We start from the raw sequence: 25,273 nt of genomic DNA, 5'->3' as shown, positions 1-25,273 counted from the left end.
AATCACTTTCACTGCAGTGGTTCTGAAACCCTTCCTTAAGGACCCTCGAACGCGTTGGGTTTGAGACATAACCAACGTATTTTCACACAGGTGAATTCCCCTAATTTGCATATCATTAGGTTATTGGTTGGTTGCCAAAAAAACCTGATCTGGCTCTGAAAGGCTCTGAAGAGAGGTTTGTGAGAACCACCAACAGAGGAAGAAGAAGCATTAGAAGACTTGGTGACATGCAAAGTAAAACCACCTCACCGAGCACACAGCACCCAACGTCTTCATTCTAATAGGTTATGTTGGGTTTCATTTGATCTGGTATCCTGTTTTAGAATTACAAGCAGTGACTGTACTTCTAAATAAAGAGAGAGGTTTATTTTCCACCCCACAGAAATATTGAATCTGTTGCTGCAGGCTCCTTCAAGGGTTTCACCATCGCCATTTATACCGTACAGGTTGAACAACTGGGTGAACGACACGTACACCATACTATCCCTCGGTGAAGATGTCCTTGTTATAATACAATCATCGTGCTGCTGGTGCTATCCTTAGAGCACTGCGGGATTCACACAGGCAGTTGCGCGCTCTGGAGAAGTGGGGGCTTCTTAAGTGTAATTGGGGTATTTGTGCTCATTTGCAGAATCCAGAAGAAGGGCGCGGAAATAAGGGGCAGTCCAGATGATGGTAAGATGCACTCCTAAGGAAGAGAATAATATCAAAGGCCAACCTGGATTTGTCTCTGCACTAGTTCGTGCGGACAAAGAATTGCTTGATTCAGTGTCGCATGGAAAAGAGCCTTACGTGTTCCGCCAGAAAGGGCTTTGTTCTATCTGCCAAGTAACTCCAGGTCCACGGGGTGATGATGACCCAAGCCCGTCTTTCTTTAGGTCTGTTCTATTGTACTAAGCAAAGCCAGAGCCGGGCCATTATCGCAGGAGATCTGACCTGTTACATGGATGTGTTCTGTTGTGTGATCGAACCAAATATGCCAAAGATATTGTACATAATAAGTGGGCCGATGGCGCACAACGTTGCCCGGGCTGTCCTGTTGTGTTTGGGCAACATGAGGCTGGAAGGAATCCATAACCCAGCCGTGTGACGGGGAGTGGGACTTCATCTCCTGCTTTGGGAATGAGTTGGTTCTGAGCCATATTAGTGAAGTTCACTTCGTTCTCCCCCTAATTACAACTCATGCTCCTTTTAATAAAAAGCTGCAGTGGAAAATGAGAAAAACCTGTGTTTTGTGTGGGTCACGTTTAAGAAGCTCCAAGAGAATAGGTATATATCTGGTGTTTACATTGCAGGGGAAGGCACTGTGGCAGCTTCACATCCCATCACAACCAGCACTCCCGATGGAAGCAGCTATGGAGCAATAGGTAAGAGGGACACTAACCATTTGGTATGTATCTGTGAGTTGATTAGGCAGACCCCTCCCTTAATTGTTATTCAAGTGACTGTGTTTTAGAGTATTTAAGACCAACTATATTGGCTGTGAGCCATATGGCTGTGTGTCCCATCTTAAAGTGTCATATTTAAGTGTAGGGCACAGTTAACATTGGAGTTGAAATTGGAGGTGAAGATTGAGGAAGATCTGGACTCCACACAACAGCTTTATCACTGTGAGAACTTTACTTTCTAAACACCGTGATTCTTTGTACTCTTCCTATCCTCCAGTACCTGTGAAGTCTCTCCTCCTGCATCTCACTATGCCCTCCCTATTACTTTTTCTGTTTACTGTTTCCTCACTCCTTTGTGAATGTCTCTGTTCTCTCCAACTTCCCCACTCCGCCGTTATTTATACACCTCTCTCCCAACAACTTCTTTACCCCCTCAATAAAAAACACCCACACAAATCGTCTATTCACACCCTTTATCTACTCCTTCCTGCTGCCGGGGATCTCCCTGAAGCCAGATATACACACTTGCTCTCATTCATGCCTCACTGCCATCTCTTCCCATGCAAATGGTGTCAACCTTTTTATTTAATACTGACTACCCTTAAAACTCGCCCCACAAATCAAGCATCCCAATAGCCTGCACTCATGGTTACTGTCCCACACCCAGTCATTCCTACCACCCATTGTGACCAAGCCCTGCCATTATACAGCACTTATACCCTCACCTGTTGTCTCTGTAAATTCCCCTCAAACCTTTACATTGTAAGCTCTTCGGGGCAGGGATTTCCTTTCCTATTGTCTGATTTTGCAGCACTTATTGTATTATTATAATTCCCTGTACTGTATTTTTTGTGAAGCGCTGGGTACACTTTTGACACTATATAAATAAAGACATACAATACAATACAACCGCATACCCTTTAACTCTACCTACGTAGGAGGTTCTGCACCTGTTTCTATGTCATGTAGCCCATTGTACCTTTTTCTGCCATTGGCTGAAGCTTTGGTTGGGAGATTGATGACTTATCTGCTAAAGATCAGCTGGGTAGAAGGATCTAACACCACTTCTATTTTGCGTGTATATTAAGTATATACAATTTAATCCATAAATACATATATTGTATTGGTAATATGGTCTTTGCCTGTTCCATAAATACATATATTTTATTGGTGATGTGATGTTTGCATGTTCCATAAATACATATATTTGATTGGTGATGTGATGTTTGCATGTTCCATAAACACTTATATTTTCTTGGTGATATGCTGTTTGCAGGTAGTAAATTGCACGTGTTATTTGGGGGTCACTTGCCTGGAAGCTCCTTTATCCCACATTGACATAGCAAATAAAGTGTATTTTTTTCCATCTGCAAAATGTTGGGGGATCTGCTAATCTAGTAACAGGGGACTGTGACCCCAATGCGTTTCAGGCCCTTCTGTTCAGCGAAGGGGTTACACCTATACTATAAACCCTCTGCCTCTGACTTTCTTTAAGCAGGGAAGAGGCTACTTCTATATGTATTATAACGTGCTTCTTTACAAATCGCCCAAGTGCCAGAGAATATGAAACCCCTGAGGATTCCCCCCCCCCGGGCAGCGAAACAGACATGAATACCACATCTATTCCAGTGATTATCTGCAGAATGCAAGAATAAGAAAGGAATTCATAGCGGGCTGTGATTAAGATGCAAAGGGCCAATTTTAGCATTAAAAGAAAATTAAAAAAATTTGAGCAGTGAATGAAAGATTCAGTTCCCAGAAAGGGGGGTGGATACGTGGAATCGCCGCCCGGCTGCCAGCAGACGTGTTGGGGGCTAATACAGAACGGGAAGTATAACGTGCTTGGGATAGACATACTGTAATGGGGTCCTAAATACGAGGGAAAGCTAAGTGCAATGCTACATCCAATGTGACAAAATATATAGTAATTAGTATATAGTTAAATACTTCAATAATAATATTCTCATAAATAAGGGCCATTTAGTTAAACCCTTTGGCCAAAGCATTATAAGCCTGCAAGCCAACGTCACGGCATAACCAAACTTTGCAGGTCCTAACACTAACCTGTGAACCTTCCCTTTCACCTCTAGTAGACACGGTGGGATGTGGGATATGGGGAGACACGGTGGGATATGGATATGGGGAGGCACGGTGGGATGTGGGATATGGGGAGGCACGGTGGGATATGGGGAGACACGGTGGGCTATGGATATGGGGAGGCATGGTGGGATATGGGGAGACAGTCGGATATGGGGAGGTATGGTGGGATATGGGGAGACAGTCGGATATGGGGAGACACGGTGGGATATGGGGAGGCACTGTGGGATATGGATATGGGGAGGCAAGGTGGGATATGGGGAGGCACTGTGGGATATGGATATGGGGAGGCATGGTGGGATATGGGGAGACACAGTGGGATATGGGGAGACACGGTGGGATATGGATATGGGGAGGCATGGTGGGATATGGATATGGGGAGGCACGGTGGGATATGGGGAGGCACGGTGGGATATGGATATGGGGAGGCACGGTGGGATATGGATATGGGGAGGCACGGTGGGATGTGGGATATGGGGAGGGATGGTGGGATATGGGGAGGCACGGTGGGATATGGGGAGGCACGGTGGGATATGGGGAGGCACGGTGGGATATGGATATGGGGAGGCATGGTGGGATATGGGGAGACATGGTGGGATATGGGGGGACAGTCGGATATGGGGAGACACGGTGGGATATGGGGAGACACGGTGGGATATGGATATGGGGAGGCATGGTGGGATATGGCGAGACACGGTGGGATATGGATATGGGGAGGCACGGTGGGATATGGATATGGGGAGGCATGGTGGGATATGGGGAGACATGGTGGGATATGGGAAGACATGGTGGGATGTGGGATATGGGGAGACACGGTGGGATATGGATATGGGGAGGCATGGTGGGATATGGGGAGACATGGTGGGATATGGGGGACAGTCAGATATGGGGAGACACGGTGGGATATGGGGAGACACGGTGGGATATGGATATGGGGAGGCATGGTGGGATATGGATATGGGGAGGCATGGTGGGATATGGGGAGACACGTTGGGATATGGGGAGACATGGTGGGATGTGGGATATGGGGAGACACGGTGGGATATGGATATGGGGAGGCATGGTGGGATATGAGGAGACATGGTGGGATATGGGGGGACAGTCGGATATGGGGAGACACGGTGGGATATGGGGAGACACGGTGGGATATGGATATGGGGAGGCATGGTGGGATATGGGGAGACGCGGTGGGATATGGATATGGGGAGGCACGGTGGGATGTGGGGTATGGGAGGCACGGTGGGATATGGGGAGACACGGTGGGATATGGATATGGGGAGGCATGGTGGGATATGGGGAGACAGTCGGATATGGGGAGACACGGTGGGATATGGGGAGACACGGTGGGATGTGGGATATGGGGAGACACGGTGGGATATGGATATGGGGAGGCATGGTGGGATATGGGGAGACATGGTGGGATATGGGGAGACAGTCGGATATGGGGAGACACGGTGGGATATGGGGAGACACGGTGGGATATGGATATGGGGAGGCATGGTGGGATATGGATATGGGGAGGCACGGTGGGATATGGGGAGGCACGGTGGGATATGGATATGGGGAGGCATGGTGGGATATGGATATGGGAGGCACGGTGGCATATGGGGAGGCACGGTGGGATGTGGATATGGGGAGGCATGGTGGGATATGGGGAGGCACAGTGGGATACTCCCAGGATGAGATTCAGGTTTGGGGTTTGTGCTGCGTTTCAATAATAAGTTAGTGGCACACCCCACAAAGTAATCATTGAATGCATTTGCAATGTCAGTGGGGTTTGTCAGAGTAATATCCCCCTTAGTGATATTACTTGGTTGTTGATGGTTAGGAGGCTGGAATATATTGTTGATAACCTTCCAGAAGTTAGCTGGGTTTGATGTGTTTTGGTGGAGATTGTCAGCGTAATATTGTGCTTTTGCATACCTTGTTTACCTTGTGCACACGTTCCGCAGGCATCTGTAGTGATTGAGATCCTTGGTAGTGCCAGTTACTTTGTAGCTTTTCCACAAGGCATCCCTGAACTGGTAGAGTGCTATAAGGTCAGGTGTAACCCATGGAAGGTGGGTCCCCCGTACCCTTATTTTGCGTAGTGGAACATGGGTATCGCAGAGTTTTAAGAACTCGGATTGGAAATAGTCGAGCGCAGAGTCAGGGTCGGGAATTAAATCGATTCTGTGCCATGGGCAGTTGGTAAGGTCATCCAGAAACTGTTGTGGGTTAAAGTTTTTAAATGTTCTAGTGAGGAGAACTTTAGGGCTTGAATGGGGCGGTTTAATTTTCCTTACACAGTACACTATTGCATGGTCACTGAAAATATCAGGAAGGATGCCAGAGGATTGGATTCTGCTGGGGTTTGAGGAGAGAATCCAGTCTAGCAAAGAATGGTTATGCGATTTCAGGTTTATCCGTGTGGGTTGGGAAATGAGTTGCGATAGGTTAAGTGACTTGAGTTGTATCTGGATTTTGTGGAAATGGAGGCAAGAAATTGGGTGATATCAGTCAAGGATTGTAGAGGGGCTTTAGGGGGGCGGTAGATGCCAGCAAGCAAGATGGGCTTAGAAAAGGGGAGGCAGATTTTGCCAACTAGAGTTTCAAAAGAGGGTGGACTTGGTGGGCAATGTAACAGTGTAAATTGTAAGGTGTCTGCAATATAAAATAACACCCCTCCTCCTCTCTTTGACCTATCTCTCCTAAAAATGGAGTATCCCTGAATGGCGATATTTGCATCAGGGGTTTTAGAGGATAGCCATGTTTCTGTAAGAACAATGGCTTTGGGTTTATGCATAAGGCACCATGCCCTTAGTTCGTCCAGTTTGGGCAGCAGGCTCCGGATGTTTATATGGGCGACAGATAGCCATTTTTGGAATTTAAAGGTGGAATTCTCAGGGGCATGGGACAGAGCTGAAATGGGAGGACCTGGGTTAGTTTCAATATCACCTGCTAGAGAGAGTAATAGTATGAGTAGAAATTTGGGTAGTTGTTTGCAAGTTGTAAATTTGTGGTGTTTTCCATTAGAGTGAGCAGTGGTTGGTGTGCTGGTTTTTAGAGTTCTCCACCAACATTCAGTAGATAGTGCAAGGCTTTTGAGTAGTCCAGGGTGTATGGTGATGTTGGGTGTGGGCAAGGATGGAGGAGTTTGTAGTGGATAGAGGGAGTAACATTTCCATGAGGCCAGGAGAAAGAAAAAAGTTAGAAGACATAGCAGGTTCATGATGCCAGAGATAGGCAGTGCTGCAAGGAGCTGTTGTGAGCAGAGTGAGTGTGTGCAGACTAAACAGCAGGGGTGAACCTGTACCTTTTCAAGTGTTTTGTTGCATTGCAATGCTAGGGTCAATTCAGGGTTTCAGTGTTTTGTGCAGTCAGTTTTGGGAGAGGCTGCAGTGAAAGAAGTTGTCAAGGGGTGGGGGGGGGGTTAAACTATGCAGGCTAACAAGCATGGGATCATAGTGTGATCTGAATAGCTTACAGTTTGTTGTCTTGAGTTAAAGAGTTTGCAGAAAGAAGCAGTCCCCAGTCACTTCTAGTCAAACTGTAGTCTAACTGTTTTTATCACTTAAAAACCTCACTGCCTAATGCAGTTCCTGCCCAATGCAGCGAAGGTGTTGGTATTATACAGAAAAACAGTCACATGACCCTCCCCAATCAGTCAGCTTGTTCCATTTGGTCAATTAACAGCACAGAGTTAAGAGGAAGAAAAAAAAAAAAAAACTTTTTACATTCAAACATACTAACTTATATATCAATTCTACAAGGCCAGATTCAGTCTTATACACAGGGTTTCAACATCAGGAACATACTTATATATCAATTCAACAAGGCCAGATTCAGTCTTATACAGAGAGTTTCAACATCAGGAACATACTTATGTATCAATTCAACAAGGCCAGATTCAGTCTTATACACAGGGTTTCAACATCAGGAACATACTTATATATCAATTCAACAAGGCCAGATTCAGTCTTATACACAGGGTTTCAACATCAGGAACATACTTATATATCAATTCAACAAGGCCAGATTCAGTCTTATACAGAGGGTTTCAACATCAGGAACATACTTATATATCAATTCAACAAGGCCAGATTCAGTCTTATACACAGGGTTTCAACATCAGGAACATACTTATATATCAATTCAACAAGGCCAGATTCAGTCTTATACACAGGGTTTCAACATCAGGAACATACTTATGTATCAATTCAACAAGGCCAGATTCAGTCTTATACACAGGGTTTCAACATCAGGAACATACTTATATATCAATTCAACAAGGCCAGAGTCAGTCTTATACAGAGGGTTTCAACATCAGGAACATACTTATGTATCAATTCAACAAGGCCAGATTCAGTCTTATACACAGGGTTTCAACATCAGGAACATACTTATATATCAATTCAACAAGGCCAGATTCAGTCTTATACAGAGAGTTTCAACATCAGGAACATACTTATATATCAATTCAACAAGGCCAGATTCAGTCTTATACAGAGAGTTTCAACATCAGGAACATACTTATATATCAATTCAACAAGGCCAGATTCAGTCTTATACACAGGGTTTCAACATCAGGAACATACTTATATATCAATTCAACAAGGCCAGATTCAGTCTTATACACAGGGTTTCAACATCAGGAACATACTTATATATCAATTCAACAAGGCCAGATTCAGTCTTATACACAGGGTTTCAACATCAGGAACATACTTATATATCAGTTCAACAAGGCCAGATTCAGTCTTATACAGAGAGTTTCAACATCAGGAACATACTTATATATCAATTCAACAAGGCCAGATTCAGTCTTATACACAGGGTTTCAACATCAGGAACATACTTATATATCAATTCAACAAGGCCAGATTCAGTCTTATACACAGGGTTTCAACATCAGGACTTATATATCAATTCAACAAGGCCAGATTCAGTCTTATACACAGGGTTTCAACATCAGGAACATACTTATATATCAATTCAACAAGGCCAGATTCAGTCTTATACACATGGTTTCAACATCAGGAACATACTTATATATCAATTCAACAAGGCCAGATTCAGTCTTATACAGAGAGTTTCAACATCAGGAACATACTTATATATCAATTCAACAAGGCCAGATTCAGTCTTATACAGAGGGTTTCAACATCAGGAACATACTTATATATCAATTCAACAAGGCCAGATTCAGTCTTATACACAGGGTTTCAACATCAGGAACATACTTATGTATCAATTCGACAAGGCCAGATTCAGTCTTATACACAGGGTTTCAACATCAGGAACATACTTATATATCAATTCAACAAGGCCAGATTCAGTCTTATACACAGGGTTTCAACATCAGGAACATACTTATGTATCAATTCAACAAGGCCAGATTCAGTCTTATACACAGGGTTTCAACATCAGGAACATACCTGTGAAGAGAATGCAATTAGATCCTTGTCATATCAGCTGAGGTTATTGGTCTTGCATGAAGAAAGTGAGTATATTAACTATATATATATATATATATTTATATATATATATATTAACTGTAGTCTAACTGTTTTTATCACTTAAAAACCTCACTTTAAATGCCTCACTGCCTAATGCAGGATATGGGGAGACACGGTGGGATATGGATATGGGGAGGCACGGTGGGATATGGATATGGGGAGGCACGGTGGGATATGGATATGGGGAGGCACGGTGGAATATGGGGAGGCACGGTGGGATGTGGGATATGGGGAGACACGGTGGGATGTGGGATATGGGGAGACACGGTGGGATGTGGGATATGGGGAGACACAGTGGGATGTGGGATATGGGGAGGCACGGTGGGATATGGGATATGGGGAGACATGGTGGGATATGGGGAGACACTTGGGATATGGGGAGACACGGTGGGATATGGGGAGACACGGTGGGATGTGGGATATGGGGAGACACAGGGGATATGGGGAGACATGTGGGATATGGGGAGACAGTCGGATATGGGGAGGCACGGTGGGATGTGGGATATGGGGAGACACTTGGGATATGGGGAGACATGTGGGATATGTTCCCCCCACTCACCGCGGCTTTCTGATTTCCCCGCACAGTTACCCCCACTCACCGCGGCTTTCTGATTTCCCCGCACGGTTCCACCCCACTCACCGAGGCTTTCTGATTTCCCCGCACGGTTCCACCCCACTCACCGAGGCTTTCTGATTTCCCCGCACGGTTACCCCCACTCACCGCGGCTTTCTGATTTCCGAGCACAGTTCCCCCCACTCACCGAGGCTTTCTGATTTCCCCGCGCGGTTCCACCCCACTCACCGAGGCTTTCTGATTTCCCCGCACAGTTACCCCCACTCACCGAGGCTTTCCGATTTCCCCGCACGGTTCCATCCCACTCACCGAGGCTTTCCGATTTCCCCGCACGGTTCCACCCCACTCACCGAGGCTTTCTGATTTCCCCGCGCGGTTCCCCCCACTCACCGAGGCTTTCTGATTTCCCCGCACGGTTCCACCCCACTCACCGAGGCTTTCTGATTTCCCCGCGCGGTTCCGCCCACTCACCGAGGCTTTCTGATTTCCCCGCACGGTTCCCCCCACTCACCGAGGCTTTCCGATTTCCCCGCACAGTTACCCCCACTCACCGAGGCTTTCTGATTTCCCCGCACGGTTCCACCCCACTCACCGAGGCTTTCTGATTTCCCCGCACAGTTACCCCCACTCACCGAGGCTTTCTGATTTCCCCGCACGGTTACCCCCACTCACCGAGGCTTTCTGATTTCCCCGCACGGTTCCACCCACTCACCGAGGCTTTCTGATTTCCCCGCACGGTTCCACTCCACTCACCGAGGCTTTCTGATTTCCCCGCACAGTTACCCCCACTCACCGAGGCTTTCTGATTTCCCCGCACAGTTCCACACCACTCACCGAGGCTTTCTGATTTCCCCGCACAGTTACCCCCACTCACCGAGGCTTTCTGATTTCCCCGCACGGTTACCCCCACTCACCGAGGCTTTCTGATTTCCCCGCACGGTTCCACCCCACTCACCGAGGCTTTCTGATTTCCCCGCACAGTTACCCCCACTCACCGAGGCTTTCCGATTTCCCCGCACAGTTACCCACACTCACCGAGGCTTTCTGATTTCCCCGCACGGTTCCACCCCACTCACCGCGGCTTTCTGATTTCCCCGCACAGTTCCCCCCACTCACCGAGGCTTTCCGATTTCCCCGCACGGTTCCACCCCACTCACCGAGGCTTTCTGATTTCCCCGCGCGGTTTCCCCCCACTCACCAAGGCTTTCTGATTTCCCCGCACGGTTTCCCCCCACTCACCGAGGCTTTCCGATTTCCCCGCACGGTTCCACCCCACTCACCGAGGCTTTCTGATTTCCCCGCACGGTTCCACCCCCACTCACCGAGGCTTTCTGATTTCCCCGCACGGTTCCACTCACCGAGGCTTTCCGATTTCCCCGCACGGTTCCACCCCACTCACCGAGGCTTTCTGATTTCCCCGCACGGTTTCCCCCCACTCACCAAGGCTTTCTGATTTCCCCGCACGGTTTCCCCCCACTCACCGAGGCTTTCTGATTTCCCCGCGCGGTTCCACCCCACTCACCGAGGCTTTCTGATTTCCCCGCACGGTTTCCACCCACTCACCGAGGCTTTCTGATTTCCCCGCACGGTTCCACCCCACTCACCGAGGCTTTCTGATTTCCCTGCACGGTTCCACCCCACTCACCGAGGCTTTCTGATTTCCCCGCACAGTTACCCCCACTCACTGAGGCTTTCTGATTTCCCCGCACGGTTCCACCCCACTCACTGAGGCTTTCCGATTTTCCCGCACGGTTCCACCCCACTCACCGAGGCTTTCTGATTTCCCCGCACGGTTACCCCCACTCACCGAGGCTTTCTGATTTCCCCGCACGGTTCCCCCCACTCACCGAGGCTTTCTGATTTCCCCGTACGGTTACCCCCACTCACCGAGGCTTTCCGATTTCCCCGCACGGTTACCCCCACTCACCGAGGCTTTCCGATTTCCCCGCACGGTTCCACCCCACTCACCGAGGCTTTCCGACTTCCCCGCACGGTTCCACCCCACTCACCGAGGCTTTCCGATTTCCCCGCACGGTTCCCCCCACTCACAGAGGCTTTCCGATTTCCCCGCACGGTTCCCCCCACTCACCGAGGCTTTCCGATTTCCCCGCACGGTTCCACCCCACTCACCGAGGCTTTCCGATTTCCCCGCACGGTTCCACCCCTCTCACCGAGGCTTTCCGATTTCCCCGCATGGTTCCACCCCACTCACCGAGGCTTTCCGATTTCCCCGCACATTTCCATCCCACTCACCGAGGCTTTCCGATTTCCCCGCACGGTTCCCCCCACTCACAGAGGCTTTCCGATTTCCCCGCACGGTTCCACCCCACTCACCGAGGCTTTCTGATTTCCCCGCACGGTTCCACCCCACTCACCGAGGCTTTCTGATTTCCCCGAACAGTTACCCCCACTCACCGAGGCTTTCTGATTTCCCCGCGCAGTTCCACCCACTCACCGAGGCTTTCTGAATTCCCTGCACAGTTCCCCCCACTCACCGAGGCTTTCCGATTTCCCCGCACTGTTCCACCCCACTCACCGAGGCTTTCTGATTTCCCCGCACGGTTCCACCCCACTCACCGAGGCTTTCTGATTTCCCCGAACAGTTACCCCCACTCACCGAGGCTTTCTGATTTCCCCGCACGGTTTCACCCCACTCACCGAGGCTTTCCGATTTCCCCGCACGGTTCCACCCCACTCACCGAGGCTTTCTGATTTCCTCGAACAGTTACCCCCACTCACCGAGGCTTTCTGATTTCCCCGTGCGGTTCCACCCCACTCACCGAGGCTTTCTGATTTCCCCGCACGGTTTCACCCCACTCACCGAGGCTTTCCGATTTCCCCGCACGGTTCCACCCCACTCACCGAGGCTTTCTGGTTTCCTCGAACAGTTACCCCCACTCACCGAGGCTTTCTGATTTCCCCGTGCGGTTCCACCCCACTCACCGAGGCTTTCTGATTTCCCCGAACAGTTACCCCCACTCACCGAGGCTTTCTGATTTCCCCGCACGGTTCCACCCCACTCACCGAGGCTTTCCGATTTCCCCGCACGGTTTCCCCCCACTCACCGAGGCTTTCTGATTTCCCCGCACGGTTCCACACCACTCACCGAGGCTTTTCGATTTCCCCGCACGGTTCCACCCCACTCACAGAGGCTTTCCGATTTCCCCGCACAGTTCCACCCCACTCACCGAGGCTTTCCGATTTCCCCGCACGGTTACCCCCACTCATCGAGGCTTTCCGATTTTCCCGCATGGTTCCACCCCTCTCACCGAGGCTTTCCGATTTCCCTGCACGGTTCCACCCCACTCACCGAGGCTTTCCGATTTCCCCGCACGGTTACCCCCACTCACAGAGGCTTTCCGATTTCCCCGCACGGTTCCACCCCACTCACCGAGGCTTTCCGATTTCCCCGCACGGTTCCACCCCACTCACCGAGGCTTTCTGATTTCCCCGCACGGTTTCACCCCACTCACCGAGGCTTTCTGATTTCCCCGCACGGTTCCACCCCACTCACCGAGGCTTTCCGATTTCCCCGCACGGTTCCACCCCAGTCAGCGAGGCTTTCCGATTTCCCCGCACAGTTCCACCCCCACTCACCGAGGCTTTCTGATTTCCCCGCACGGTTACACCCCACTCACCGAGGCTTTCTGATTTCCCTGCACGGTTCCACCCCACTCACCGAGGCTTTCTGATTTCCCCGCACGGTTCCACCCCACTCACCGAGGCTTTCTGATTTCCCCAAACAGTTACCCCCACTCACCGAGGCTTTCTGATTTCCCCGCGCGGTTCCACCCACTCACCGAGGCTTTCTGAATTCCCCGCACGGTTCCACCCCACTCACCGAGGCTTTCCGATTTCTCGCACGGTTCCACCCCACTCACCGAGGCTTTCTGATTTCCCCGCACGGTTCCACTCCCTCTCACCGAGGCTTTCTGATTTCCCCGCACAGTTCCCCCCACTCACCGAGGCTTTCCGATTTCCCCGCACGGTTCCACCCCACTCACCAAGGCTTTCTGATTTCCCCACACGGTTCCACCCCACTCACCGAGGCTTTCCGATTTCCCCGCACGGTTCCACCCCACTCACCGAGGCTTTCCGATTTCCCCGCACGGTTCCACCCCACTCACCGAGGCTTTCCGATTTCCCCGCACGGTTACCCCCACTCACCGAGGCTTTCCGATTTCCCCGCACGGTTCCACCCCACTCACCGAGGCTTTCCGACTTCCCCGCACGGTTCCACCCCACTCACCGAGGCTTTCTGATTTCCCCGCACGGTTCCCCCCACTCACAGAGGCTTTCCGATTTCCCCGCACGGTTCCCCCCACTCACCGAGGCTTTCCGATTTCCCCGCACGGTTCCACCCCACTCACCGAGGCTTTCCGATTTCCCCGCACGGTTCCACCCCACTCACCGAGGCTTTCCGATTTCCCCGCATGGTTCCACCCCACTCACCGAGGCTTTCCGATTTCCCCGCACATTTCCATCCCACTCACCGAGGCTTTCCGATTTCCCCGCACGGTTCCCCCCACTCACAGAGGCTTTCCGATTTCCCCGCACGGTTCCACCCCACTCACCGAGGCTTTCTGATTTCCCCGCACGGTTCCACCCCACTCACCGAGGCTTTCTGATTTCCCCGAACAGTTACCCCCACTCACAGAGGCTTTCTGATTTCCCCGCGCAGTTCCACCCACTCACCGAGGCTTTCTGAATTCCCTGCACAGTTCCCCCCACTCACCGAGGCTTTCCGATTTCCCCGCACTGTTCCACCCCACTCACCGAGGCTTTCTGATTTCCCCGCACGGTTCCACCCCACTCACCGAGGCTTTCTGATTTCCCCGAACAGTTACCCCCACTCACCGAGGCTTTCTGATTTCCCCGCACGGTTTCACCCCACTCACCGAGGCTTTCCGATTTCCCCGCACGGTTCCACCCCACTCACCGAGGCTTTCTGATTTCCTCGAACAGTTACCCCCACTCACCGAGGCTTTCTGATTTCCCCGTGCGGTTCCACCCACTCACCGAGGCTTTCTGATTTCCCCGCACGGTTTCACCCCACTCACCGAGGCTTTCCGATTTCCCCGCACGGTTCCACCCCACTCACCGAGGCTTTCTGGTTTCCTCGAACAGTTACCCCCACTCACCGAGGCTTTCTGATTTCCCCGTGCGGTTCCACCCCACTCACCGAGGCTTTCTGATTTCCCCGAACAGTTACCCCCACTCACCGAGGCTTTCTGATTTCCCCGCACGGTTCCACCCCACTCACCGAGGCTTTCCGATTTCCCCGCACGGTTTCCCCCCACTCACCGAGGCTTTCTGATTTCCCCGCACGGTTCCACACCACTCACCGAGGCTTTTCGATTTCCCCGCACGGTTCCACCCCACTCACAGAGGCTTTCCGATTTCCCCGCACAGTTCCACCCCACTCACCGAGGCTTTCCGATTTCCCCGCACGGTTACCCCCACTCATCGAGGCTTTCCGATTTTCCCGCACGGTTCCACCCCTCTCACCGAGGCTTTCCGATTTCCCTGCACGGTTCCACCCCACTCACCGAGGCTTTCCGATTTCCCCACACGGTTACCCCCACTCACAGAGGCTTTCCGATTTCCCCGCACGGTTCCACCCCACTCACCGAGGCTTTCCGATTTCCCCGCACGGTTCCACCCCACTCACCGAGGCTTTCTGATTTCCCCGCACGGTTTCACCCCACTCACCGAGGCTTTCTGATTTCCCCGCACGGTTCCACCCCACTCACCGAGGCTTTCCGATTTCCCCGCACGGTTCCACCCCAGTCAGCGAGGCTTTCCGATTTCCCCGCACAGTTCCACCCCCACTCACCGAGGCTTTCTGATTTCCCCGCACGGTTACACCCCACTCACCGAGGCTTTCTGATTTCCCTGCACGGTTCCACCCCACTCACCGAGGCTTTCTGATTTCCCCGCACGGTTCCACCCCACTCACCGAGGCTTTCTGATTTCCCCAAACAGTTACCCCCACTCACCGAGGCTTTCTGATTTCCCCGCGCGGTTCCACCCACTCACCGAGGCTTTCTGAATTCCCCGCACGGTTCCACCCCACTCACCGAGGCTTTCCGATTTCTCGCACGGTTCCACCCCACTCACCGAGGCTTTCTGATTTCCCCGCATGGTTCCACTCCCTCTCACCGAGGCTTTCTGATTTCCCAGCACAGTTCCCCCCACTCACCGAGGCTTTCCGATTTCCCCGCACGGTTCCACCCCACTCACCAAGGCTTTCTGATTTCCCCACACGGTTCCACCCCACTCACGAGGCTTTCTGATTTCCCCGAACAGTTACCCCCACTCACCGAGGCTTTCTGATTTCCCCGCGCGGTCCCACCCACTCACCGAGGCTTTCCGATTTCCCCGCACGGTTCCACCCCACTCACCGAGGCTTTCTGATTTCCCCACACGGTTCCAACCCACTCACCGAGGCTTTCTGATTTCCCCGAACAGTTACCCCCACTCACCGAGGCTTTCTGATTTCCCCGCGCGGTTCCACCCACTCACCGAGGCTTTCTGATTTCCCCACACGGTTCCACCCCACTCACCGAGGCTTTCTGATTTCCCCGAACAGTTACCCCCACTCACCGAGGCTTTCTGATTTCCCCGCGCGGTTCCACCCACTCACCGAGGCTTTCTGATTTCCCCGCACGGTTCCACCCCACTCACCGAGGCTTTCCGATTTCCCCGCACGGTTCCACCCCACTCACCGAGGCTTTCCGATTTCCCCGCACGGTTTCCCCCCACTCACCGAGGCTTTCTGATTTCCCCGCACGGTTACCCCCACTCACCGAGGCTTTCTGATTTCCCCGCACGGTTCCACCCACTCACCGAGGCTTTCCGATTTCCCCGCACAGTTACCCCCACTCACCGAGGCTTTCTGATTTCCCCACGCGGTTCCACCCCACTCACCGAGGTTTTCTGATTTCCCCACGCGGTTCCACCCACTCACCGAGGCTTTCTGATTTCCCCGCACGGTTCCCCCCACTCACCGAGGCTTTCTGATTTCCCCGCACGGTTCCACCCCACTCACCGAGGCTTTCCGATTTCCCCGCACGGTTCCACCCCACTCACCGAGGCTTTCCGATTTCCCCGCACGGTCCATCCCACTCACCGAGGCTTTCTGATTTCCCCGCACGGTTACCCCCACTCACCGAGGCTTTCTGAATAGCGGCCTTGCCCCATTTTGCGAGAACAGCACAAAATCCTCTGAGTTGGTTATCGAAGTTTATAGAATATGCTCCTATGTTTCTACTTCAGGATTTCTCATTTGTCATTACCGAGAGTCCCTGGCTGCAGTGCAAGCCTTGTACGCTCAGAGATAATGGGGAAAGGCAGGGCTGTCGGAGACGTGAATGTGCTCCCGAGTGATACTTTTATTTTCTGTACGGTGGAGGGACTTTCCCACTTATTTATTCAACATAACTTATTCTGTATCTTGTGTGGCTGAAACCTATCGCAACTTCACATTACAACATATACCCAGTCTCACACTGATGAGACCCAACAGGTCAAAAGAGCTGTCTGTGAGCAGGGCTACTGGCTCTGCACTTCTGTAACCCAGGCTGTGCTGAAAAGCTGTGTAATACGGCAGGCATACGCTTATAGGGGCCCCGTGTTAAAATGGACATGAAGCAAAAGGTGACACTGTGTGCTCGTTTGCATGCAATTTCCCAGAATCCCTAGCTGCAGTGGAAGCACAGTATGCAAAGAGATAATGGGGAAAGGCAGACCTGCCTGATACATGTGACCGTGCTCACACGTGGGGTCTTTATTTGCTATTTAAAGAGTGTAGTGTAAAAGTAGCTGCCGAGTAGTTCATGGATTTGCCGCTGTTGCGGCGTTAATGTATTAAATACCGCACTTATTAGGTGTGACCGGACTTCTTCATCCTACTGGCCTGTGGTCACTTCTAGTAACCCTCTCACCCCGTTCACACAGATGAGTCCAGCCCCGGGACGCCCAAACTATTGTCCTCCCTCCCGCCCATCCCCCGGCCGCGCGTTTACTCGGACAGCTCCGTCGATGAAGAGTGCGACTTTGACCCCATGCCGGAGCTGGGGAGCGATAAGAACATCATCCGAACTAAGGTACCAGAACCACGCCGACGCGAGCAGAGGTCGCCCGGACACGGCGGTCCGTTACTTCAGGGCGAGTGACGGGATCGAAACATGAGCGGCTGTTATTTCCCCGGGGGTTGATGCAGCGTTAATAACCATGTTATTTTGTGATCGCGCAGCGTTATCTGTCTGTAACGCAGCATTGGGAGCGAGGGAATACGTATATTTAATGTCATTATTTTACAAAGTTACATAGCTACATAGTTACATAGCTACATAGTTACATAGCTACATAGTTACATAGCTACATAGTTACATATTGGATGAGATTGAAAAAAGACATGCGTCCATCAAGTTCAACACAGGGAATATGTATATTTAATGACATTATTTGCATAGGGAATATGTATATTTAATGTCATTATTTGCATAGGGAATATGTATATTTAATGTCATTATTTGCATAGGGAATATGTATATTTAATGTCATTATTTGCATAGGGAATATGTATATTTAATGTCATTATTTGCATAGGGAATGTGTATATTTAATGTCATTATTTGCATAGGGAATATGTATATGTAATGTAATTATTTGCATAGGGAATATGTATATTTAATGTCATTATTTCCATAGGGAATATGTATATCAAATGTCATTATTTACACAGGGAATGTGTGTATTTAATGTCATTATTTTACAAAGTTACATAGCTACATAGTTACATAGCTACATAGTTACATATTGGATGAGATTGAAAAAAGACATGCGTCCATCAAGTTCAACATAGGGAATATGTATATTTAATGACATTATTTGCATAGGGAATATGTATATTTAATGTCATTATTTCCATAGGGAATATGTATATCTAATGTCATTATTTACACAGGGAATGTGTATATTTAATGTCATTATTTGCATAGGGAATATGTATATGTAATGTCATTATTTGCATAGGGAATATGTATATTTAATGTCATTATTTGCATATTTCCCAGGTATCGCAGATGTGTTCCCGGGTACCTCTTGCTTTAGTGAATACGTTGGTACTTCAGTTACCATCGCGTTAAACCGCCGTTTAGTGAATCCAGCCCTTTGGTGTCAGAATTATATTACTGTGCAATCCTTAAAGCAGCAACACCACAGTCCCTATTTCTCTTCTTTTACCCCTTATTTCCACATGTAAAGCATGCGGCGATGTATCATTCTACATTCGTACCTAAGTAATTGCAATCGTTTGGTGCCCGTTATAAATCTGTCAAAATCCTGATTGTGTGCCTAACGAAATGTGCGCCTTTCAGTTTCAATCAATCCTTCAGTCAGTGAAACTCAGCAGCTACAATGTATCCTGTTATTACTACGATTACTATGGTAACATTATCTATTGTTACAGTTTGCAGCTCAAACTGCTGTGAACATTGGCAACAGTTTATCACAAACAGGAAAGTGTTACAAAGATCTTGCACTGCTGGGGAAGTGTGCTAAAGCCTGCTATAGAAATCACAGGACGCGCAGTATATTCAAACTCATTAAAAATGGCATTTAGAGTTGAATTTTAAAAAAAAACAGTCACTATTATCTAATACTACACAACTGATTTTTTTTAAAACATATAACGCGGTCTAAACGTGGCTCCCGATTTAAAAACATCATTTTCTTTTTCCAATGCTTTATTGCTAACAGACACGGACACACACCCACACACCCACACACCCACACACCCACACACCCACACACCCACACACCCACACACCCACACACCATGTGGGAGTTGAACATGAGTACATTTTATATAATACACAAACAGGAATCGAACTCAGGTCCCTTCCATTTGCTAGACCAATTCTTTACCTGCTACACCACAGCATTGGTGTGATGTCACACGAAAGTCTATGGCAGGGAGAGGAGAGAGCCACAGAGAGGAGAGAGCCACAGAGAGGAGAGAAATGCAGATGCCGGCAAGTCCTCATTCGGCAAAATGTACGCCATCCCAGTAATAACGCGGTCTCATTCTGTGGACCCCAAGGACCGCGTTATAACGGGGTTCAGCTGTACTTGGCTTTATTCACGATGGAACCGCCATCAAGCCGGCCTTGGCATGTATACATGGAATCTCAATATACTGCAGCCTTTCTGATCCTTTCAGTGCCATAGATCCAAGATGACTGGATGTCTACATTTAGCATAGGTTGAACTTGATGGACGTACGTCTTTTTTCAACCTCATCTACTATGTAACTATGTAACTATATGTAACTATGTAACTATGTAACTGGCGCCTGAGCCCGCAGGGGTAGGACATGTCCACACATACGTTTTATATTTGCTTTTGTGCAAGTTCCTCTCAGCCTTTGCCAATCAACATTCTGAGACCAGGTTTTAAAAGGCGTGGGACTCAAATCACTCCTCCAGTGTTTCTCAGGCTCCCTTTACCCACTGAAGGTTTCTCTAACTCTACATTACAGACCTTCTTATATGTGTCCGACCTGTCGGTGAAAGACCGCAGGATCGTCAGCAAGAAATACAAGATTTACTTTTGGTAAGTATTAAACTGGCAGAGTCCCGCTCCCGGTACCCGTGTCACACAGGGAGACCGCTCCGGCTTCTCACAGCGTCCTCCTGCACCAACAGGGCCTCTCACAGCGTCCTCCTGCACCAACATGGCCTCTCACAGCGTCCTCCTGCACCAACATGACCTCTCACAGAGTCCTCCTGCACCAACATGGCCTCTCACAGCGTCCTCCTGCACCAACATGACCTCTCACAGAGTCCTCCTGCACCAAGATGGCCTCTCACAGCGTCCTCCTGCACCAACATGGCCTCTCACAGCATCCTCCTGCACCAACATGGCCTCTCACAGCGTCCTCCTGCAACAACATGACCTCTCACAGCGTCCTCCTGCACCAACATGGCCTCTCACAGCGTCCTCCTGCACCAACATGACCTCTCACAGAGTCCTCCTGCACCAAGATGGCCTCTCACAGCGTCCTCCTGCACCAACATGGCCTCTCACAGCATCCTCCTGCACCAACATGGCCTCTCACAGCGTCCTCCTGCACCAACATGGCCTCTCACAGCGTCCTCCTGCACCAACATGGCCTCTCACAGTGTCCTCCTGCACCAACATGGCCTTTCACAGCACCCTCCTGCACCAACATGGCCTCTCACAGCGTCCTCCTGCACCAACATGGCCTCTCACAGCGTCCTCCTGCACCATCATGGCCTCTCACAGCGTCCTCCTGCACCAACATGGCCTCTCACAGCATCCTCCTGCACCAACATGGCCTCTCACAGCGTCCTCCTGCACCAACATGGCCTCTCACAGCGTCCTCCTGCACCAATATGGCCTCTCACAGCGTCCTCCTGCACCAACATGGCCTCTCACAGCGTCCTCCTGCACCAACATGGCCTCTCACAGCGTCCTCCTGCACCAACATGGCCTCTCACAGCGTCCTCCTGCACAAACATGACCTCCTACAGCGTCCTCCTGCACCAACATGGCCTCTCAAAGCATCCTCCTGCACCAACATGGCCTCTCACAGCGTCCTCCTGCACCAACATGGCCTCTCACAGCATCCTCCTGCACCAACATGGCCTCTCACAGCATCCTCCTGCACCAACATGGCCTCTCACAGCGTCCTCCTGCACCAACATGGCCTCTCACAGCGTCCTCCTGCACCAACATGGCCTCTCACAGCATCCTCCTGCACCAACATGGCCTCTCACAGCATCCTCCTGCACCAACATGGCCTCTCACAGCATCCTCCTGCACCAACATGGCCTCTCACTGCATCGTCCTGCACCAACATGGCCTCTCACAGCGTCCTCCTGCACCAACATGGCCTCTCACAGCGTCCTCCTGCACCAACATGGCCTCTCCCAGCGTCCTCCTGCACCAACATGGCATCTCACAGCGTCCTCCTGCACCAACATGGCCTCTCACAGCGTCCTCCTGCACCAACATGGCTTCTCACAGCGTCCTCCTGCACCAACATGGCCTCTCACAGCGTCCTCCTGCACCAACATGGCCTCTCACAGCGTCCTCCTGCACCAACATGGCCTCTCACAGCGTCCTCCTGCACCAACATGGCCTCTCACAGCGTCCTCCTGCACCAACATGGCCTCTCACAGCGTCCTCCTGCACCAACATGGCCTCTCACAGCGTCCTCCTGCACCAACATGGCCTCTCACAGCGTCCTCCTGCACCAACATGGCCTCTCACAGCATCCTCCTGCACCAACATGGCCTCTCACAGCGTCCTCCTGCACCAACATGGCCTCTCAAAGCGTCCTCCTGCATCAACATGGCCTCTCACAGCGTCCTCCTGCACCAACATGGCCTCTCACAGCGTCCTCCTGCACCAACATGGCCTCTCACAGCATCCTCCTGCACCAACATGGCCTCTCACAGCGTCCTCCTGCACCAACATGGCCTCTCACAGCGTCCTCCTGCACCAACATGGTCTCTCACAGCGTCCTCCTGCACCAACATGGCCTCTCACAGCATCCTCCTGCACCAACATGGCCTCTCACAGCGTCCTCCTGAACCAACATGCCTCTCACAGCGTCCTCCTGCACCAACATGGCCTCTCACAGCGTCCTCCTGCACCAACATGGCCTCTCACAGCATCCTCCTGCACCAACATGGCCTCTCACAGCATCCTCCTGCACCAACATGGCCTCTCACAGCATCCTCCTGCACCAACATGGCCTCTCACAGCATCCTCCTGCACCAACATGGCCTCTCACTGCATCGTCCTGCACCAACATGGCCTCTCACAGCGTCCTCCTGCACCAACATGGCCTCTCACAGCGTCCTCCTGCACCAACATGGCCTCTCCCAGCGTCCTCCTGCACCAACATGGCATCTCACAGCGTCCTCCTGCACCAACATGGCCTCTCACAGCGTCCTCCTGCACCAACATGGCTTCTCACAGCGTCCTCCTGCACCAACATGGCCTCTCACAGCGTCCTCCTGCACCAACATGGCCTCTCACAGCGTCCTCCTGCACCAACATGGCCTCTCACAGCGTCCTCCTGCACCAACATGGCCTCTCACAGCGTCCTCCTGCACCAACATGGCCTCTCACAGCGTCCTCCTGCACCAACATGGCCTCTCACAGCGTCCTCCTGCACCAACATGGCCTCTCACAGCGTCCTCCTGCACCAACATGGCCTCTCAAAGCGTCCTCCTGCATCAACATGGCCTCTCACAGCGTCCTCCTGCACCAACATGGCCTCTCACAGCGTCCTCCTGCACCAACATGGGCTCTCACAGCATCCTCCTGCACCAACATGGCCTCTCACAGCGTCCTCCTGCACCAACATGGTCTCTCACAGCGTCCTCCTGCACCAACATGGCCTCTCACAGCATCCTCCTGCACCAACATGGCCTCTCACAGCGTCCTCCTGAACCAACATGCCTCTCACAGTGTCCTCCTGCACCAACATGGCCTCTTACCTCGAAAACGGTAGTTCATTTATAATGTGCGGTATATATTTGTAAAGGTTTTCAACCAGGGGTGGGCCAGCTCCAGTCCTCAAGGCCCATCAACAGGTCAGGTTTTCAGGATATCCCAGCTTCAGCACAGAGGGTGCAGTCATTCTGACTGAGCTCCTAATTGAGCCACTTGTGCTGAAGCAGGGATATCCTGAAACCCTGACCTCTTTGTGGCTGTTGAGGACTGTAGTTGGCCAGCCCTGTTTTAGATCCTTCTCGTGTCACTTTACTTTGCATCCTAAAGGGTCAGATTTCTATTCATGTGTAATGTAAATTACCTGGAATATATCGCTACCCCTGTATACAGCTGGTTAATTTTCCTACACACACACAGACACACACGCACACACAGCGTTTTTTCTCGTGTCTTAAACACTCTTGTGCGTCATTCTCTACAAAGAACTGCCGTGCTGGTCCAATACAAAGTCTCGCAGCCAGAGAGAACCCAGATACATAGTCGGGCCTGTCCCCTTCATAACGACAATATCCAGCTGTCCCTATCCAAGCACAAACCGAATGAAACATCTTACAAACGCGGGTGTCAAACGGCCTGAACGCCATGAAATCCGATTTTCTCCCGACGTTGTATACGAACAGAAAGCAGACGCGTCGGGTCTTATCCGCAGCAAAACTTTCACTCCGCGGCTCTGGGGGAAGAAAGCAATTTCCGCGCGGTTTGCAACTACAACGGAAATAAAAGGCCCTTGTATTTAAGCCAACAATTGCAGAGCAGGACCTTGTGCTATAGGGCGAGGACACCCAGCCCAGCGCATATTGGAATAACAAGCCCAGGATTTTACTGTACAACTCAGTTGAGACGTTGGCCTGCAATAATATGGATAGAAACCCCCAGTCACTCGCCGCTATTTTTTTGCCCGGCTCTGCCCCGGCTAACTGCAACTACTGGTGGACGAAGAGCTCACCTCTGACCTTTAGTGATATAGGAATCGGGACTTTCTATCGCTGCTAAATTACAGTATAATAATATGTGCGGCGAGACAGCCAGAAATTCTGTGCGTTTCAATAAGCCCAGCGGCAATATGTCCAGGAGACCTCCTGATGGTCACTTACTGTGAGGTAAACCTCACAGCTGTTGAACCTTTATTAGTCTCCTTGCAGTCCACCCTTTACCAAAAAAAGAATGAAATGTTCCTAGCATGTGATGGCGTCTCCGCCCGTTCCTAATAGCCCACGTCACATATTCACACTCAACCATAACATTTCCGTCGAATGTCCAAGCGTGCTCCTGGGTTCCCATGGTCACCGGAAGGGCGGCCTCTAATACAGAGTACCATCGGTGACGGAAGAAGGTTCCAGTCACTCCAGCGGGCTGTGGTGAAGAGAAAAGGTGTTCCTTCACGCCGGATTGACGTTGGAGGGGACGAAACATCGATCCCGATTTAACCAACACCTTTTTTCTTCACCGAAAGACCATTGGATCCCTCTCCCTTAACCTCCTTCGTGGCCACTTTATCCTGTGTGCACCCGTGGCAGGACTGCTCCCACGTGAGTGCTCCTAAACCCTGAAAACAGACTGTTGTCCGTGGTCCGTGGGTGGTGGCGCTGGGCAGGACCACTGCTTGCGTTTATTTACAAGCTCACAGCACCCCTCCCTTCCTTCCTTTTTTAAATTTTTTATTACTTAGATTTTTTTATTAATCATTTTTCCAAAAGTAAGAGGGGTACAAAAAGGAAAAAGGAGGGGAACAATACAACGGTACAATATTGCAAATAGTCTGATGGCGCATTAGGAGGGGAGGAGAGTATGGGAAGGGGGGAAGGGGACAGCATTTGAAACCATGTAACATATTAAATAACAGGTTAAATACAACATAAATCATAAATCATAAATCACTCTGTTCCGAATAATCTAGTCTAAATATGGGGATATACCCGCATGTCTAAACCAAGGAGCCCACGTCTCTGAGAATTGGGAAGTGGAACCAGTTAGGTCGGCAGTGAGTTTTTCCATGTAGACTATGTGCCAGATTTTGTTATTGATTTGGTTTAAGGATGGGGGAGTCGGTTGTTTCCAGTTTTTGGCGATGGTGCATCTGGTAGCGTTTAGAATTTGGGAGATAACTTTAATTTCTTTTTTTTTGTTACGATTGGCCATTGGTTTTCCCAATACTGTAT

At 50.7% G+C, this 25,273-nt stretch overlaps 1 protein-coding gene across 3 annotated transcripts in view; it reads left to right on the top strand.

Annotated features, from left to right (window-relative positions):
* The window catches only part of SIDT1 (SID1 transmembrane family member 1), a 119,459-nt gene that overhangs the window by 61,860 nt on the left and 32,326 nt on the right, over window positions 1-25,273 (top strand). For all 3 annotated transcript variants that reach the window (XM_075592854.1, XM_075592856.1, XM_075592855.1), the window contains 4 exons: window positions 632-675; window positions 1,296-1,367; window positions 17,517-17,665; window positions 20,104-20,177. In XM_075592854.1, coding sequence (XP_075448969.1) covers window positions 632-675; window positions 1,296-1,367; window positions 17,517-17,665; window positions 20,104-20,177 — 339 coding nt within the window. The remainder of the gene's footprint in view (window positions 1-631; window positions 676-1,295; window positions 1,368-17,516; window positions 17,666-20,103; window positions 20,178-25,273) is intronic.

The sequence above is a fragment of the Ascaphus truei genome, chromosome 3 (genome assembly GCF_040206685.1).
Source record: "Ascaphus truei isolate aAscTru1 chromosome 3, aAscTru1.hap1, whole genome shotgun sequence".
NCBI lineage: Eukaryota > Metazoa > Chordata > Amphibia > Anura > Ascaphidae > Ascaphus > Ascaphus truei.
Note: the sequence above shows the minus strand (reverse complement) of the source record. Positions and strands in the feature narration are given on the sequence as shown.